Source organism: Phodopus roborovskii, unplaced genomic scaffold, assembly GCF_943737965.1.
Source record: "Phodopus roborovskii unplaced genomic scaffold, PHOROB, whole genome shotgun sequence".
NCBI classification, from domain to species: domain Eukaryota; kingdom Metazoa; phylum Chordata; class Mammalia; order Rodentia; family Cricetidae; genus Phodopus; species Phodopus roborovskii.
In genome coordinates this window covers 2,117,620-2,130,335 of record NW_026126647.1, presented here as the reverse complement: position 1 = coordinate 2,130,335, position 12,716 = coordinate 2,117,620, and the positions used below count along the sequence as shown (strand labels likewise).

The 12,716-nt window shown below is 38.7% G+C and overlaps 1 protein-coding gene across 2 annotated transcripts in view; it reads right to left on the bottom strand.

Moving 5' to 3' along the window:
* The window catches only part of Arap2 (ArfGAP with RhoGAP domain, ankyrin repeat and PH domain 2), a 149,957-nt gene that overhangs the window by 65,867 nt on the left and 71,374 nt on the right, over nt 1-12,716 (bottom strand). For both annotated transcript variants that reach the window (XM_051174029.1, XM_051174028.1), the window contains exons 15-18: nt 7,101-7,245; nt 6,108-6,210; nt 5,272-5,470; nt 5,029-5,092 (exon numbers count right to left, since the gene is read on the bottom strand). In XM_051174029.1, coding sequence (XP_051029986.1) covers nt 5,029-5,092; nt 5,272-5,470; nt 6,108-6,210; nt 7,101-7,245 — 511 coding nt within the window. The remainder of the gene's footprint in view (nt 1-5,028; nt 5,093-5,271; nt 5,471-6,107; nt 6,211-7,100; nt 7,246-12,716) is intronic.

Here is a 12,716-nt window from a genome sequence, read left to right as displayed (position 1 = left end):
ACATCGCTTTCCTGTTCAGCCCAGAGAACTAAAGTATTTGTGAAGCCACTGTCCTTTGAAAGGTCCTCTTTCAGCTTACATAAAACAGAGCGCCCGCTAAGGTAAGGCTGAGTTAGGCACTGTACTAGGATGTTGTCTTCTGCGCAACCATACCAAATGCCATGCACATGTACCGGTATCGTGCTAATCAAGGTGGATAAGAGCAGTGAGCACACTCCATCAACTATCTGTGAATTAAACATTATTTGGTTGGTGACACTGCAGGAGGTGTTTGTGTCTGACCTCTTAGATGTCCACCCTGGGAGAGAACAGGTTAAGTGCTGAGGAAAGGACACAAAGCAAACTACTACAAAGACATCAGAGCTTTACATCTCTCCTTCTTCTGGGACACCCCTGTGAAGCCAGGCTGGCGGGAATCTCCCACATGGCGCCTGGCTTTCCCATTCTCTGTACCATAAAGTGCATGAGAAAGCCCAGACCACCTGAAGTGAAGGCTCATCTCATTTGATTCTGTTCCTTCTGTAATGGCATTCCAGAAATACCAACTGTTACAAAACCTGAAAACAGTCGCTCCCTCTGTGCTGTCAAGCTTTCTAGTTATTTAAAGAGGAACGACATGCACCATGTGAGTGACCCCATGGTGACAGAAACAGGTGTCAGACACACTGTCTTTACCAGTGTGACCCTAACATCTACATTTTACTTTAGACACCTTTATTTTTTCTGCTTCTTCATATAAGAAATTGGGGATGCAGAGATGGAATTTTAATAAAAAGGAATATGCTAATGATTAACAAAGTATGCAGAGGTATATCAACACGAATAACGAATTAAAGTATTATAAGTAGATTGCATATTTTCAAGCCTGGAGCTCAGTGAAACAGCTTCAAGCCACCTGATTCCTCAGAGAGAATAGAGCTAGTCTGTCACTCTCATGGCTCACAATAGCAGACAAACACTGGCACACGGGGTGTGAGGAAGAAAAAAAAAAATTGTTTCAAGTCTGCTCAAAGCTTTGTTGATATTTCACTGATTGCAGGATGAACCTACATCCTCACATTTAACAATAACTTTTAAAATGTCCTCTTATGATGCTTTCTGAATTCTTGAAAAGGTCCTGAAATCTTAGGAATTAATTTAACTGGAAATGCAATATGCCATCCACTTATCTTCCCAAGCCACTGGCTCACATTTTTGTCTTCATGTTCTCAAGGTTAAGTCCTACTTGGACTGCATCTGTTCCTAGTCTGCACAAATTTTCTCAGGCTGTAGTGTCTAACTCTTGAAAAACCTTGGTCTCTTAGTCCCATCACTGTATTTCCACTGGTATCAAGAGCTAGTAAAAATGTACTTTTCCTCTGTGGGGGAGATTATCCTGCTCACATATACCACGAAAGAGAGTCTCAACATTTGCTAAATTTTTCTTCTCAACTATTTATTTATTAACTAATTTATTTATGCTCTGTAAGAGAGAATCTTACTCTGCAGCCCACTCTGGCCTTAAATTCACTATAAGCCCACTGCCTCAGCCTTTCAAGTATTGAGAATACAGCCATGAACCATTATAACCAGATTTTCTCCATAACCTTACATACTAGTAAATTGAGACACTTCTGCATGAAACCAAATTTTGAAACAAATACAATATAAACACACACTACATTTATCTAAATTCTCTTTACAATAAAATAATTTTACATTTACACTGTAATAGTTCTTTGCTTCAAAAAAAAAATCTGTAGGTATGGTAAGAAAAAAAATTCACCTTTTTTTTTTCTGAGCAAAATTCTGATGAACTAACTCATTGCTAAGAATTAAATCACAAATTTTGCAAAAGCAGTCAAGCTGATATTGTGGGCAATGGGCTACTGTTTAATTTGCAATTACACGGGCAATTACGAAACCACTTTAAGATAATTTAGCCTCAGGAGGATCACTAACATAACCTCTCCCATAAAGCACAATTCCAAGGGGAAAGGAATCACATGCAGAATAATTTAACAGAAAATAAGGATCTTAAAACTAAGGTACTAATCTCCCAAACTGAGCAAAGTCCTCTGTTCCAAAATTGGGGGAGCATACTGACGCAGTGTTTATTCCCCAGTGTTAGATTCATTATGTCTGGGATTTGCAATTAAAACTGAAATGCAGTCAGCCTTGGGAGCCGTCGAGCACAATGTGCTTTCCTACAGGTCAGCCAAGAGACTGAAAACAAAAACACACACAAAACATACCACTCTGACTCCTGCTTTGATAACACAGCTGAGTCAGTCCCTTTGTTTAATATAACCAAAGCCTTTCAAGCTAAGGCTCAGTGACAGGTGGTTTTGGCAAGTGTGCATGCAGCTTTGGGACACAAAGTCACGGAAGGAAGCAGCTTATTTGAAAGACATACTGAGAGAGTGGGGGGTTAGAGAGCACAGACAGTTTCTGATTTTGAGAAAAGGGTGTTGTAATCCACTGAGTACTGCAGTCAGTTGGAGATAGGATCCACTGTCTAGAAAAACTGCTCTCTGACCTCTTGGTCTGTAAATTCTCTTAGTTATCAAACCATGATGGTTTGTTTGTTTGTTTGTTTATACAAACAAATTCCAACACAGATTCTAGAACCTGGGAACAATCTCAACCAGCAAACCAGAAACCCATAAGTATGATCATGAAAGCTTTATTTTCCAAAATAGTAATTTTTAAAGAACACAAAGAATACACACTGAAGGGAGGCCATCTGGTTTACCTTCTGCTTAGAGCTTTTTAGAGCGAAATGGCTCTGTGTGTGGAAAATATTATTGCAATATTCTTCTCTCTAAATACACTCATGATATGCATATAGAGATAGTTATCAAGACTAAAATATATATTTAAATAGGGATTATATGCAGTGGGTGATTATCAATTTATGAAGTTTTTCAGTTCAGAAAATTGTTTTTTTCCATCTTGCCAGTAAGAAATATTAATGGATTTACACAAAGTTGAACAGGGATGGGGAATATTTTAAATTAATTCATTATTTATGATTCATGTCTCTGGCTGTAGGTGTTAATAGCAAAACAACAACAGAAATAAAGGTTAAAGCTTGCAATTGCAAAGTTTCCCTGCACCTGACTTATTTACACTATCTCTACATCAACATGAGTAATTGGAAGTTGTTTTATTTCCAAAGCAACGATTTTATCGGCCACCCAAACTCTATTTTAGCTTACAGTCATTATTTACCAAAGATCTAACAAACCAAAGGAGATGACCAAAAAAAAAAAAAAAATTGTGTTATTTTGACAGAGCATTAAAACAACTTTTCAACAGTCATGGCATTAATTATCAAGCTAAGTGTGAGACATCTGAACATGTCACCCAGACTAACAGCCCACGATTCATCCTTACCTGCAGTCCACAAAGCAACATCCCAATATCAAGGAGAGTGAGATCAATGTTCCATATCACCCACCTGTTCTCCTCAGAGTGTCTCAACTGGGAATAACTGTCTCAAGTTTGGCCCTTTACACTTTTAATCCTCCCTTTTCTGGTCTCTTTTTATCCTTTGAATTTATTCAAGTCCAGGCTATTATAAAAGAAACTGTGCACATATTAAATTCCTAGGTCAAATATCCTGTCTCTCTAATCTCATTATCCTCTAGACATCTTTGAAAGTTTGTCCTCGCTAAGACGTGAGCTGTAATAAACGCAGTGACTTTTAAATGACCTGTGTTATAAATGGTAACTTCTCAGGGAGAGGCAAGGAAAATGAGTTAGCTATGAATGTATCACCATATTTCATTTACTCTAATTCCTCTTTATTTCTTACTTTTCATCTTGCTACCTAACAGACATCTCCATGTTACTATTTCCAAAGATGAGTTCTTGATAAATTGATCCAATCTTACTAAAATCCAATTTTACTATACATGTACTTTTATCCTCAAAAACAGCACCACGTTTTGGGTGTCAAAACTCTGGAGCCATCCTTGCTTGAGAAGAACGCAGATCTAATCAGTCAACACAACATCTTTTTTTCCTGATACACACAACCACTTTTGCTTGACTGGACACCAAAGTTGACTCCTGTCCCCCAAAGTCATCAGGAATCAGAGAAGAAAGGTTTTTTTTTTTTTTTTTTTTTTTTTTTTTAAATATAAATGAGATAAATTCCACTTTCCAGTTTGAGTCACTTATCATTGTAATTAGAATATATATTTAAAAAAAATGATAGTTTTTTCTTTATATACTGTGACCAGGCCCTAGGGATATGTCTAAAATATTTTTTTTTCTGTTTTTTACTCTTTTATCCTCCTCCATGAACTACAATGCCCTTGTACATAACAAGCACAGACTTCTAAGTGTATGTCCAACAATGGGTTCCCGCATGTCTGGAACACAGTACATCACAGGATGCCTCACTTTATGCAGGCATTTATTCACCACAATACCTCTCACTAACACAGAATACTGTTCTCATTCACGCTTTCATTGACTTGATCATTTGTCTTCAGAGGATTTATAATTGATATTCAATAATAAAGAACAGGCTTTTGTTTGTGTGTTTGCTTTGGGGTTCTGTTGTTGGTTTGTATCATATTCCCCCTATCATACTTGCCTATCATATTTATATAAGGACAGCGAGCTTGTTCAGTTTCACATGGCCCTATCCCTAACAAGCCAAGCATCCTGATGCATAGGAGATTCTTAATTAATAGTTCTTGGGAAAACAAATGAATTCAAAAAAATCAAGTTCTAGCTATGAAAGGCTCATATGCACAGGCCATCCGTAGTGTTACAGACCCTAAAAGAACACCTACAATCATCCAAGTCCTATCATATTCCTAAATGAGAATCTCCCAGGTCTACAGAAAACTATAAGAATCCATCATGCTACTTTGTCAAAAGGCATATAAAAAAAATGTACTTTTTTCTTCTATACTCTGTGACAAAAACCTATCAGAGTTTATATAAATATGAGTTTCTAAAGTTTTAAGATAATGGTTTTCCCTTAAGAACTTTACTAACTGAGAAATAGTGGGAAAAAAAGGTACTTACCTCCCTTTTTCTACTAAGAGTAACACATCTAATTTTTCTCCATTTTGAACCATTGTGCTGATTGCTGGAGAGATAAAAGGAAGAATATTTCTTTTTAATGTTAAAATGTGCTTAGAGACACAATTAATATAATTCAGTCAGAAGTTTGGGGTTAAGGCGTCTAAAAATTCCACTTGAAGCTACCATTACCACATGCAATAGGGAGGCGTGCCCCAACAAGGGTCAACAACAATGTCCTCTTACTTAGCTCCTGTAGTCTTCTTAGGTGCATTCTCTCTTCCTGAGCTTCTTGTGTTTGAAGGCAAAAACACAAACTAGACTTGTCCATAGCAAACCAGCCTTTTCTCCACTGGTCCAGGGCATGGCAGTCTTTGTAGAAGAGTTGACCAATCAAATCATAGTCAGCTTCTGTTAAGTTTTCAGCAACAAAGGGAACAAAATGCTGTTAAAACAAATACAGAAAAGTAAGAAAGATAGTGAAAACAGGAAAGCCCTTTCCTATCTACAGATAAAGGCAGAAGAAATGAAAAGCTTGTCTTCAGTTTTCTATGTTAAAGACTCAAATAAATTCCTAATTGAAACTAATTAGTAATAAAAAATGCTATGGGATTTAAAGGAAATAGGTAATGTATATTTTCAAACAACAGCAAAATATGCCTTGCTTTCTTAGTATATAGGAAATAGTCTTTCTTGGTTGGTGGAATCATGGAAACAGCTAGGTTCTCATGCGTCATCCATTTGCATCAGTTACCAAATCTTTTCTTTTCCTCGTGGACATTGGGATAAGTAACATATCCATGAGAAAGCACAGGGAAAAAATGAGTTTACAATAAGAAGATGCTACCTTAACCATCAAAAATACAGAATTAGCTTGTAAGAATGAATTCTATCTATGTTCCACATGAATTGCTCGTCCTTTTCAGGCCCTAGAAGACTGCATCTATGATGGCCAGCTTTGAAAAATATGAAAAACTTTCTTCCTAGGATTGTAGCTAAAATGTTCCTGGGTCTTTGAACTTCAACTAGAGACCCCAAGTTTAGGCACTTTCCTGGATGTAGCAAATACACAATTTAAATACCTTGGCTATGGTCTCAGCCCATTTTCTTTGAATCTGAGATGTTTCAGCTCCGAACAAAAAGACACGTTCTGAGGGTAAGTAGATCTCAAAGATAAAGATCGGCCTACAGCAACCACAATTAAAAAAAAAAAAAAAAAACACACACACACACAGAATAAACGAATGCAACTATAAAAATCAAAAGAAAGGCAAATTAATTACTATCAGTTTATGCAGCATTGATAAATATGTAATGGAAAAATAGCACCTTTAAATAACTCTCAAATAGGATATATTGATAATGATGTAACAATGACAATAGTCCTTGTAATTTAATATAAATAACATCATCACAGAATCTTTTATAATAAAAATAACTAAAGTCTTTTTATTTTAATATTTATATATTTTCATTAACTACACTATAAAGCAAACACAGTGAAAATTCTCACATTAGTATCTCTCAGGTTGTTTCTAAAATTCCTCAGAGGTTCATTCAAGTTTTTTAAAAAGTAAAATATATTACATAAATAATTCTTACGCTTTTAATTTCAACATTTTCAGACCACAAATGTACCCAATTACACCTCAAAATTTATCTTTTAATGAGATATTTACAATTTTTAAGGGTTGATGATGTTGCTCAGTGGTAGTGTTCATCTGCTATCTTGTTCACTTTAACATAAGCCAATAATCACAGAACCTTCTCTTTTCTTGTCTGTTTTACATATGATGGCATTTCAACAAATATATGACTTTTGATTTTAGTCCACTATTTAAGCAGAGAAACTAAAGCACTTCAGTGATCAACAATGGAATAGTATAGTGCTAACTAGTTTTCAGAGAATTTCCTGTGGAGGTTTTAGATCAAATGAACTGGTTTGAGGAAAAACCACAGAATCATTTTACAGGAAGCAAAGGAAGAACATAAAAGGTAACTAAATCCTCATCACCTGGCACAGGGACTACCAAATCCCTTTCACCTCCCAGATACATAATCAAGGGTAGACATACCCAGTATTCAAATAGAAGTCCTCCTTATGGACAGCCAGGCAGATAACTTCACTGATGTTAATGGTGCCATTAGGCGTGGTACACTTGTCATTTTCATAGTAACTCAAGAAGCCGCCTTCCAAAACACACCACTTTTTATTTGTCTCTGAGAATTGAAAACAAAGCAAACAATAAATGGAACTATAATATAAACTTTAAAAAAAAATACATGACTCATTCAAATAAAGAAAAATGTACAAATTCCCTGTTTTAAAAAGGAGAAGCATCAGAGGACCTCATAGGATATAAAATTGATACACTTTTGAAAATAACGTATCACTGCAAAGAATGCATCAGATGACATTAGTGACCAGAGTAGCCAGTTGACTCGTAGAGTGAAGTCTGCAAAAACAGCTCTGGAACCAGAGACTGAGGTCTTCACAGAGCACTGTGGGGAGAACAAACTGATTCCGAAGGATGCAAAGAGGTGTTCAGATTCTGCAATGTCTGTAGTGTCTTATTTAGGAGTTTTCAAGTTCTTTATTCACAGGAGTTAGCACATCATATCGACCGCCATCACCTAGTACAATAAAGCTTTGTTGAGACACAGTGATGCCTGTGGCTCATTTGTCACTACAAGAACTGAACTATGTTAGGGCAGAAATTATCTGACCCACAAACTCTAAAATCGTGCTACAAGTTCCTTTTAGGAAAAGGTTGTTACCCCTTGATTAGGTCTATTGCCGTGGGGCAGGGAGGAGCCACAAAAATGGTTTTAGCTGTGGAAGATACTCAGGTATGGATTTTGTGCATTTGGATTGCTTTAAGCAATAGAAGTCTCTTTGTTTTTGAATCAGGGGATGAAAAAATGTATATTTGAGAAAGAAGATAAGCAGAAAAGGAAGACAGGGAAAATTAAATGAACGTAAAAGTGTAAAGGAAACCTCTACTGTTCTGGAACCGATTTATGTTTCTTGCTACCTGGGAATGATCAATTTCAGTACAACTGACCAAACCTCCAATGAAGGAATGCCTGCACAGAAACTGCAGATCTGAGAGATACCCTGAACCAGCATGTTAAAATAGCCGACGAACCATGCTTAGGGTCAAAACATGTATGCCTTGTTCACACTAAGAATTCCTTTCATTTTCTTTCCATGTTTTTGTCTTCACAGAACGCCTTTATCAGATGGAAGGTTGCACTGTGCCCCTCATAAAAAAACACTTTGTAATGTTATTTACAAAAGAAAAGCATTTTGGCAGGAAGAAAGAGATGAAACCATTCCTTCCCCTAACCACTAAGCCAAGGGTACTATAGGACACAAGATCTAATTTCAAAGCAATCTCTCTCTCTCTCTCTCTCTCTCTCTCTCTCTCTCTCTCTCTCTCTCTCACACACACACACACACACACACACACACACACACACACACACACACACACACACACAATCATGAAGAATTAAGGCAATGTCCTACAAAGTTCCAGAAAGGGTCAGTGGGCTCACACCTCATGAGTACAGAATGAGAAGAGAAGAAATTAAGTTTGTATTTGTTCAGGTAGGTTCACCCCCCCTCCCTCCCAGCACTACCCTCCAACCCTCATCTTACCAACCATACCCACCTCGACTCCCCACCCCATCCCCCACCCTCGCCCCATAGCTAAGATGCTATGCAACATCACTCCTAAGCTACAGGAAAACTAGGTCTCTTGCTCTGAAGAGAGCAACAGGTGAAAATCTAAACTATGACTCAAGCACTGCCTGAGGCTGCAGGAGAGCTTACTACAGGAACAAAGTAACTACATGACAAGAACACTCACCAGGCAGAGTAGCTATCAATTATCTAGCCACATTTCATAGAAGCTAAGAGGGAGGACTCACATAATACTCTGCAAGAGACCAGGTTCAGCCTTCTGATTGACACCAAATATTTAACAGAAACCATGGCGAAAGCAATTCTCTGAGAGCCCTCAGTGCAGCCTTGGGGACACCTGGATTTTAACCCAGTGACCCCTAATACCAGGAGTATAAAGGGCTGTATCTCTGTTGCTGGATGCCACCAACTTGGTGAAAATTTGCAAACTTGTAATTTCACAGTAGCATGATAATCACATAATCAATAAATGGTAATGTTATTTTTAAAAGTTTAAACTTGACAGAAGACATACTACTTTGGAAAAGCAACAAGAGAGAAGACTAGACATCAAAGGACTTCCTACGTTTGATTTGGTACTATGGTTCTTTCACTATGGTTATTTTACTTGCAAGTGTTTTTGTGAAGAAATGCACACTGAAGTAATGCGAATAAAGGAAACATCTGAAAATAAAAGGTAAATGAAAAGCAGGAGCGAGAGAAAGACAGAGAGAGAAACACAAAGATGAGGATAAAACACTAATGCTCGTATCTTATGAGCTATACATACACGGAAATTCTTTGTACACTCTTCTAAGTTTCTGTAAGTCTCAAGTCAAAGCTGTGAAAGAACAAATACCCTGACTTGATTCTTGAATTTTCTTTTAGCCCTTCATTGGACTCTTAGGGAAGAGTAGGCATGAGAAGCTGAGAAAAAGACAACATTTGGCAAAACAACAGCAAGAGCAGGTGAGCAGGACTGACGTAGGAGAACCTGCAAAGGAGGCAGATGAACATCAAGCAAAGTAATTCCTCCACGGCCACTGGAAAAGAAAGCTAACAGAGGCATGGTCAGTTCTTAGAGGAAGGCGACGCGGTTATTCAAAATTCTGAGTCACAGCATGTATCCTGTACCATTACAGAAGAAGAGGGAAAAAAAAAAAAAAAAAAAAAAAAATCCTGAAAGACCAGTAAGTTTCAAATGAAAATTTTAAAACATTTCCCTGAATTATTTTAAAAAGGAAGCCTATATATTAGCAAAAGGTAAGTCCATGCACTAATTTGAAAGGACAGACGAAGAGAATAACCTTCATAAAAGAATGAAACGAAAATGACACAGAGACACACAATGCCAGAGATTACTATTCTACACCAAGTCCTCCCAGTGGTCTACAACCCCCTTAACGGGAAACGTGTGTGGCGTGATAACAGTCAGATAGCCACATCAGGGACAACAGAGGAGCAGAGCATCCCCAGAAGAGAGCGGTGGGGGTAACCTCCATCCTTACCACAGCTTCTGCAGTGTAGTCTTTCATGGCTGGGGAACAGGCTTCTACAAGAGTGCACAGATTTCAAAACAAAAACCACCCAGGCTCCTAAGAACCCATGGGGGGGTGATGGGGGGGAAGCAGCCACAGAAAGGGACACTGTGAATATCCTACCTGGCCACCTGGCCGGATGATCAGGTTACAGAGGATGATAGGAAATTTGGAAGACAAAACTACAGAGCCCAGCTCATAGTCCTTCAAGAGTCATGAGTTTGTTCCTCCCTCAGAAGACTACTGGGAAACCATTCAAAGGCGGCAAACACTCAGGACCCAAAGTAATGATATATACAGAACAAACATGAATGCCGAATCTAATTAGGTCATGTCTAATGGAAAACAAATGGTAGACCTCTTTAAAGAGGGGGCTCCATACAGGTGTGGGCTTGAAGAGAATCACTCTTGTAGCTCTGACATGTCTACAACAACATCACTTGCATTAGAAATGGGTCAGAGGTCAGACAAGCCTCCGTTCTTCTTGTCGAGGATGGAGAATAACAAAGGTGTGATAGGAAATCTTGACATTCTTGTTAATTTGGGAAGCAACAAAAACCTGCAAAATGTTATTTGTCAATGCCCCCCCATCATGGAACCCTTCTCTGCTAGAGAAACCAAAAGCAGTTTTTGCTGAATGTCCACTAAAGTGAAATCAGGGCCATATATAATGAGTAAGTCCCAGAGCTCGGCCGGCTGCAGAGGAGTCTATATGTAAGAAGAAAGTGAAAGATGGGGTCCTTCTCTTCAATTGCAATTTTTGGGACAAGGAAGACAAACATTCATGTAGGACTTATCCAAACCCTACATTCATTTCCTCAGGCAGTCTATTACAGTATTCCATGGAGTGGTATGGATGTTCTAGTTTAGAACTGGGGTGGTCCAATGAGGCTCAGAGGACAAGGCACCTAAACTCAGAAGCTGACAGTGATCCAGAAGCTGCTGTGATTACAGCAATCCCTCAACATCTCCTCTCCTCATCCCCTGCTCCATCAGTACTGATCATTTTCATAGACCACGCAAGTTCTACCCATCTTATGGGTATGAATCCACGGAGCCTGCAGAATAACGTCAGAACTGGGCCCAAATCACTATCTTGTACCCTTTAAAAAATGATTTATTTATTATGCATACAGTGTCCTGGCTGCATGTTTGCCTGCAATGCAGGCCAGAAGAAGGCACCGGAACTCATTTACAGATGGTTGTGAGCAACCATGTGGTTTCTGGGAATTGAACTCATGATCTCCGGAAGCCTGCTCTTAACCTCTGAGCCATCTCTCCAGTCTTTTTATAGGCATAGAAAAGGTTAACTAAACTTCCCCAGGTGACATGAGCAGTCAATATAAGAGGGGAGGAGATTTCAAACAGGTAACATCTGGAAGCTACCCTTTAACCACTGAGTAAAGCACCTGGGTGCATGCTACATCAACAGACCACATAACCACTTTTAAAGTGGCATGGTAGGGAAGTCCCAAATTCTAATATGTGTGTGCACAATAGATCTGACGTAGTTAAGGCAAAGCTATTATCTTCCAAAAAAACCATGAAGTCATTTCCTAAAGTGATGATATTCAGCTTTCACTTACGAGAAGAATACGCATCAATGATTTTTTTTTTTTTTCATTTAAATAAATATGCTTTGGCATTGGAAACACATTTAAAAAAAAAAAAAAGTAAAACAACTTAGGCTTTTCTTCAGAATAAGGGGCTTTAAAAACCTATCCTTAATGTATGAAATTGAGTATAAACAGAGTGAAATAGGAGACCAGTAAACCCTATCAACCACTTTCTGTTCAGAAAGCAAAGGCTGCACAAACTAATCAAAGCCAAGCACCAAGGGAAACACACAGGCTTGAAGGCGGGAAATGGGAAACAAAACCTGGATGCTGTATTATTCAGCTTTGTGCGGAGGTATAACGGGGGCTATCAAGCTTTCTTTTTCATGATCTGTCTTCCTAAGCAAGCGCCAGGAGAACTTCAAATCTGGAAAGGCTGCACTGACAACTGGGAGCCTCATTTCATTCCCAGACACTCCCCCACCTCCCCACCCCCATCTTCCTGTTGGATCCTCCCATTCCCACCACTGACCCGCCCCATCCCACCCCAGGGAGGATGAGTCCTTCCATGGGGGACCATCAAAGTCTATCACATCATTTGGGGCAGGGTCCAGGCCCTCTGGATGTGTCTAGGCTGAGAGAGTATCCCTCTATGTGGAATGGGCTCCCAAAGTCCATTTGTGCACTAGGGATAAATACTGGTTCCTCTGTCAGAGGCCGCATAGCCTGCCCAGGCCTTCTAACTGACACCCGCCCCAGCAGGCCAAAACACCCAGTCTGCCACCTTCACAGTCCTAGTTCCATCTTTTAGTTCTGATGTGAACTTTACCAAAAATATTTAGTTAACTCCTGAAATCTAATGGGGAAGATTCAGCAATATACTTTTATAGCATCAAATGTGCATTACAC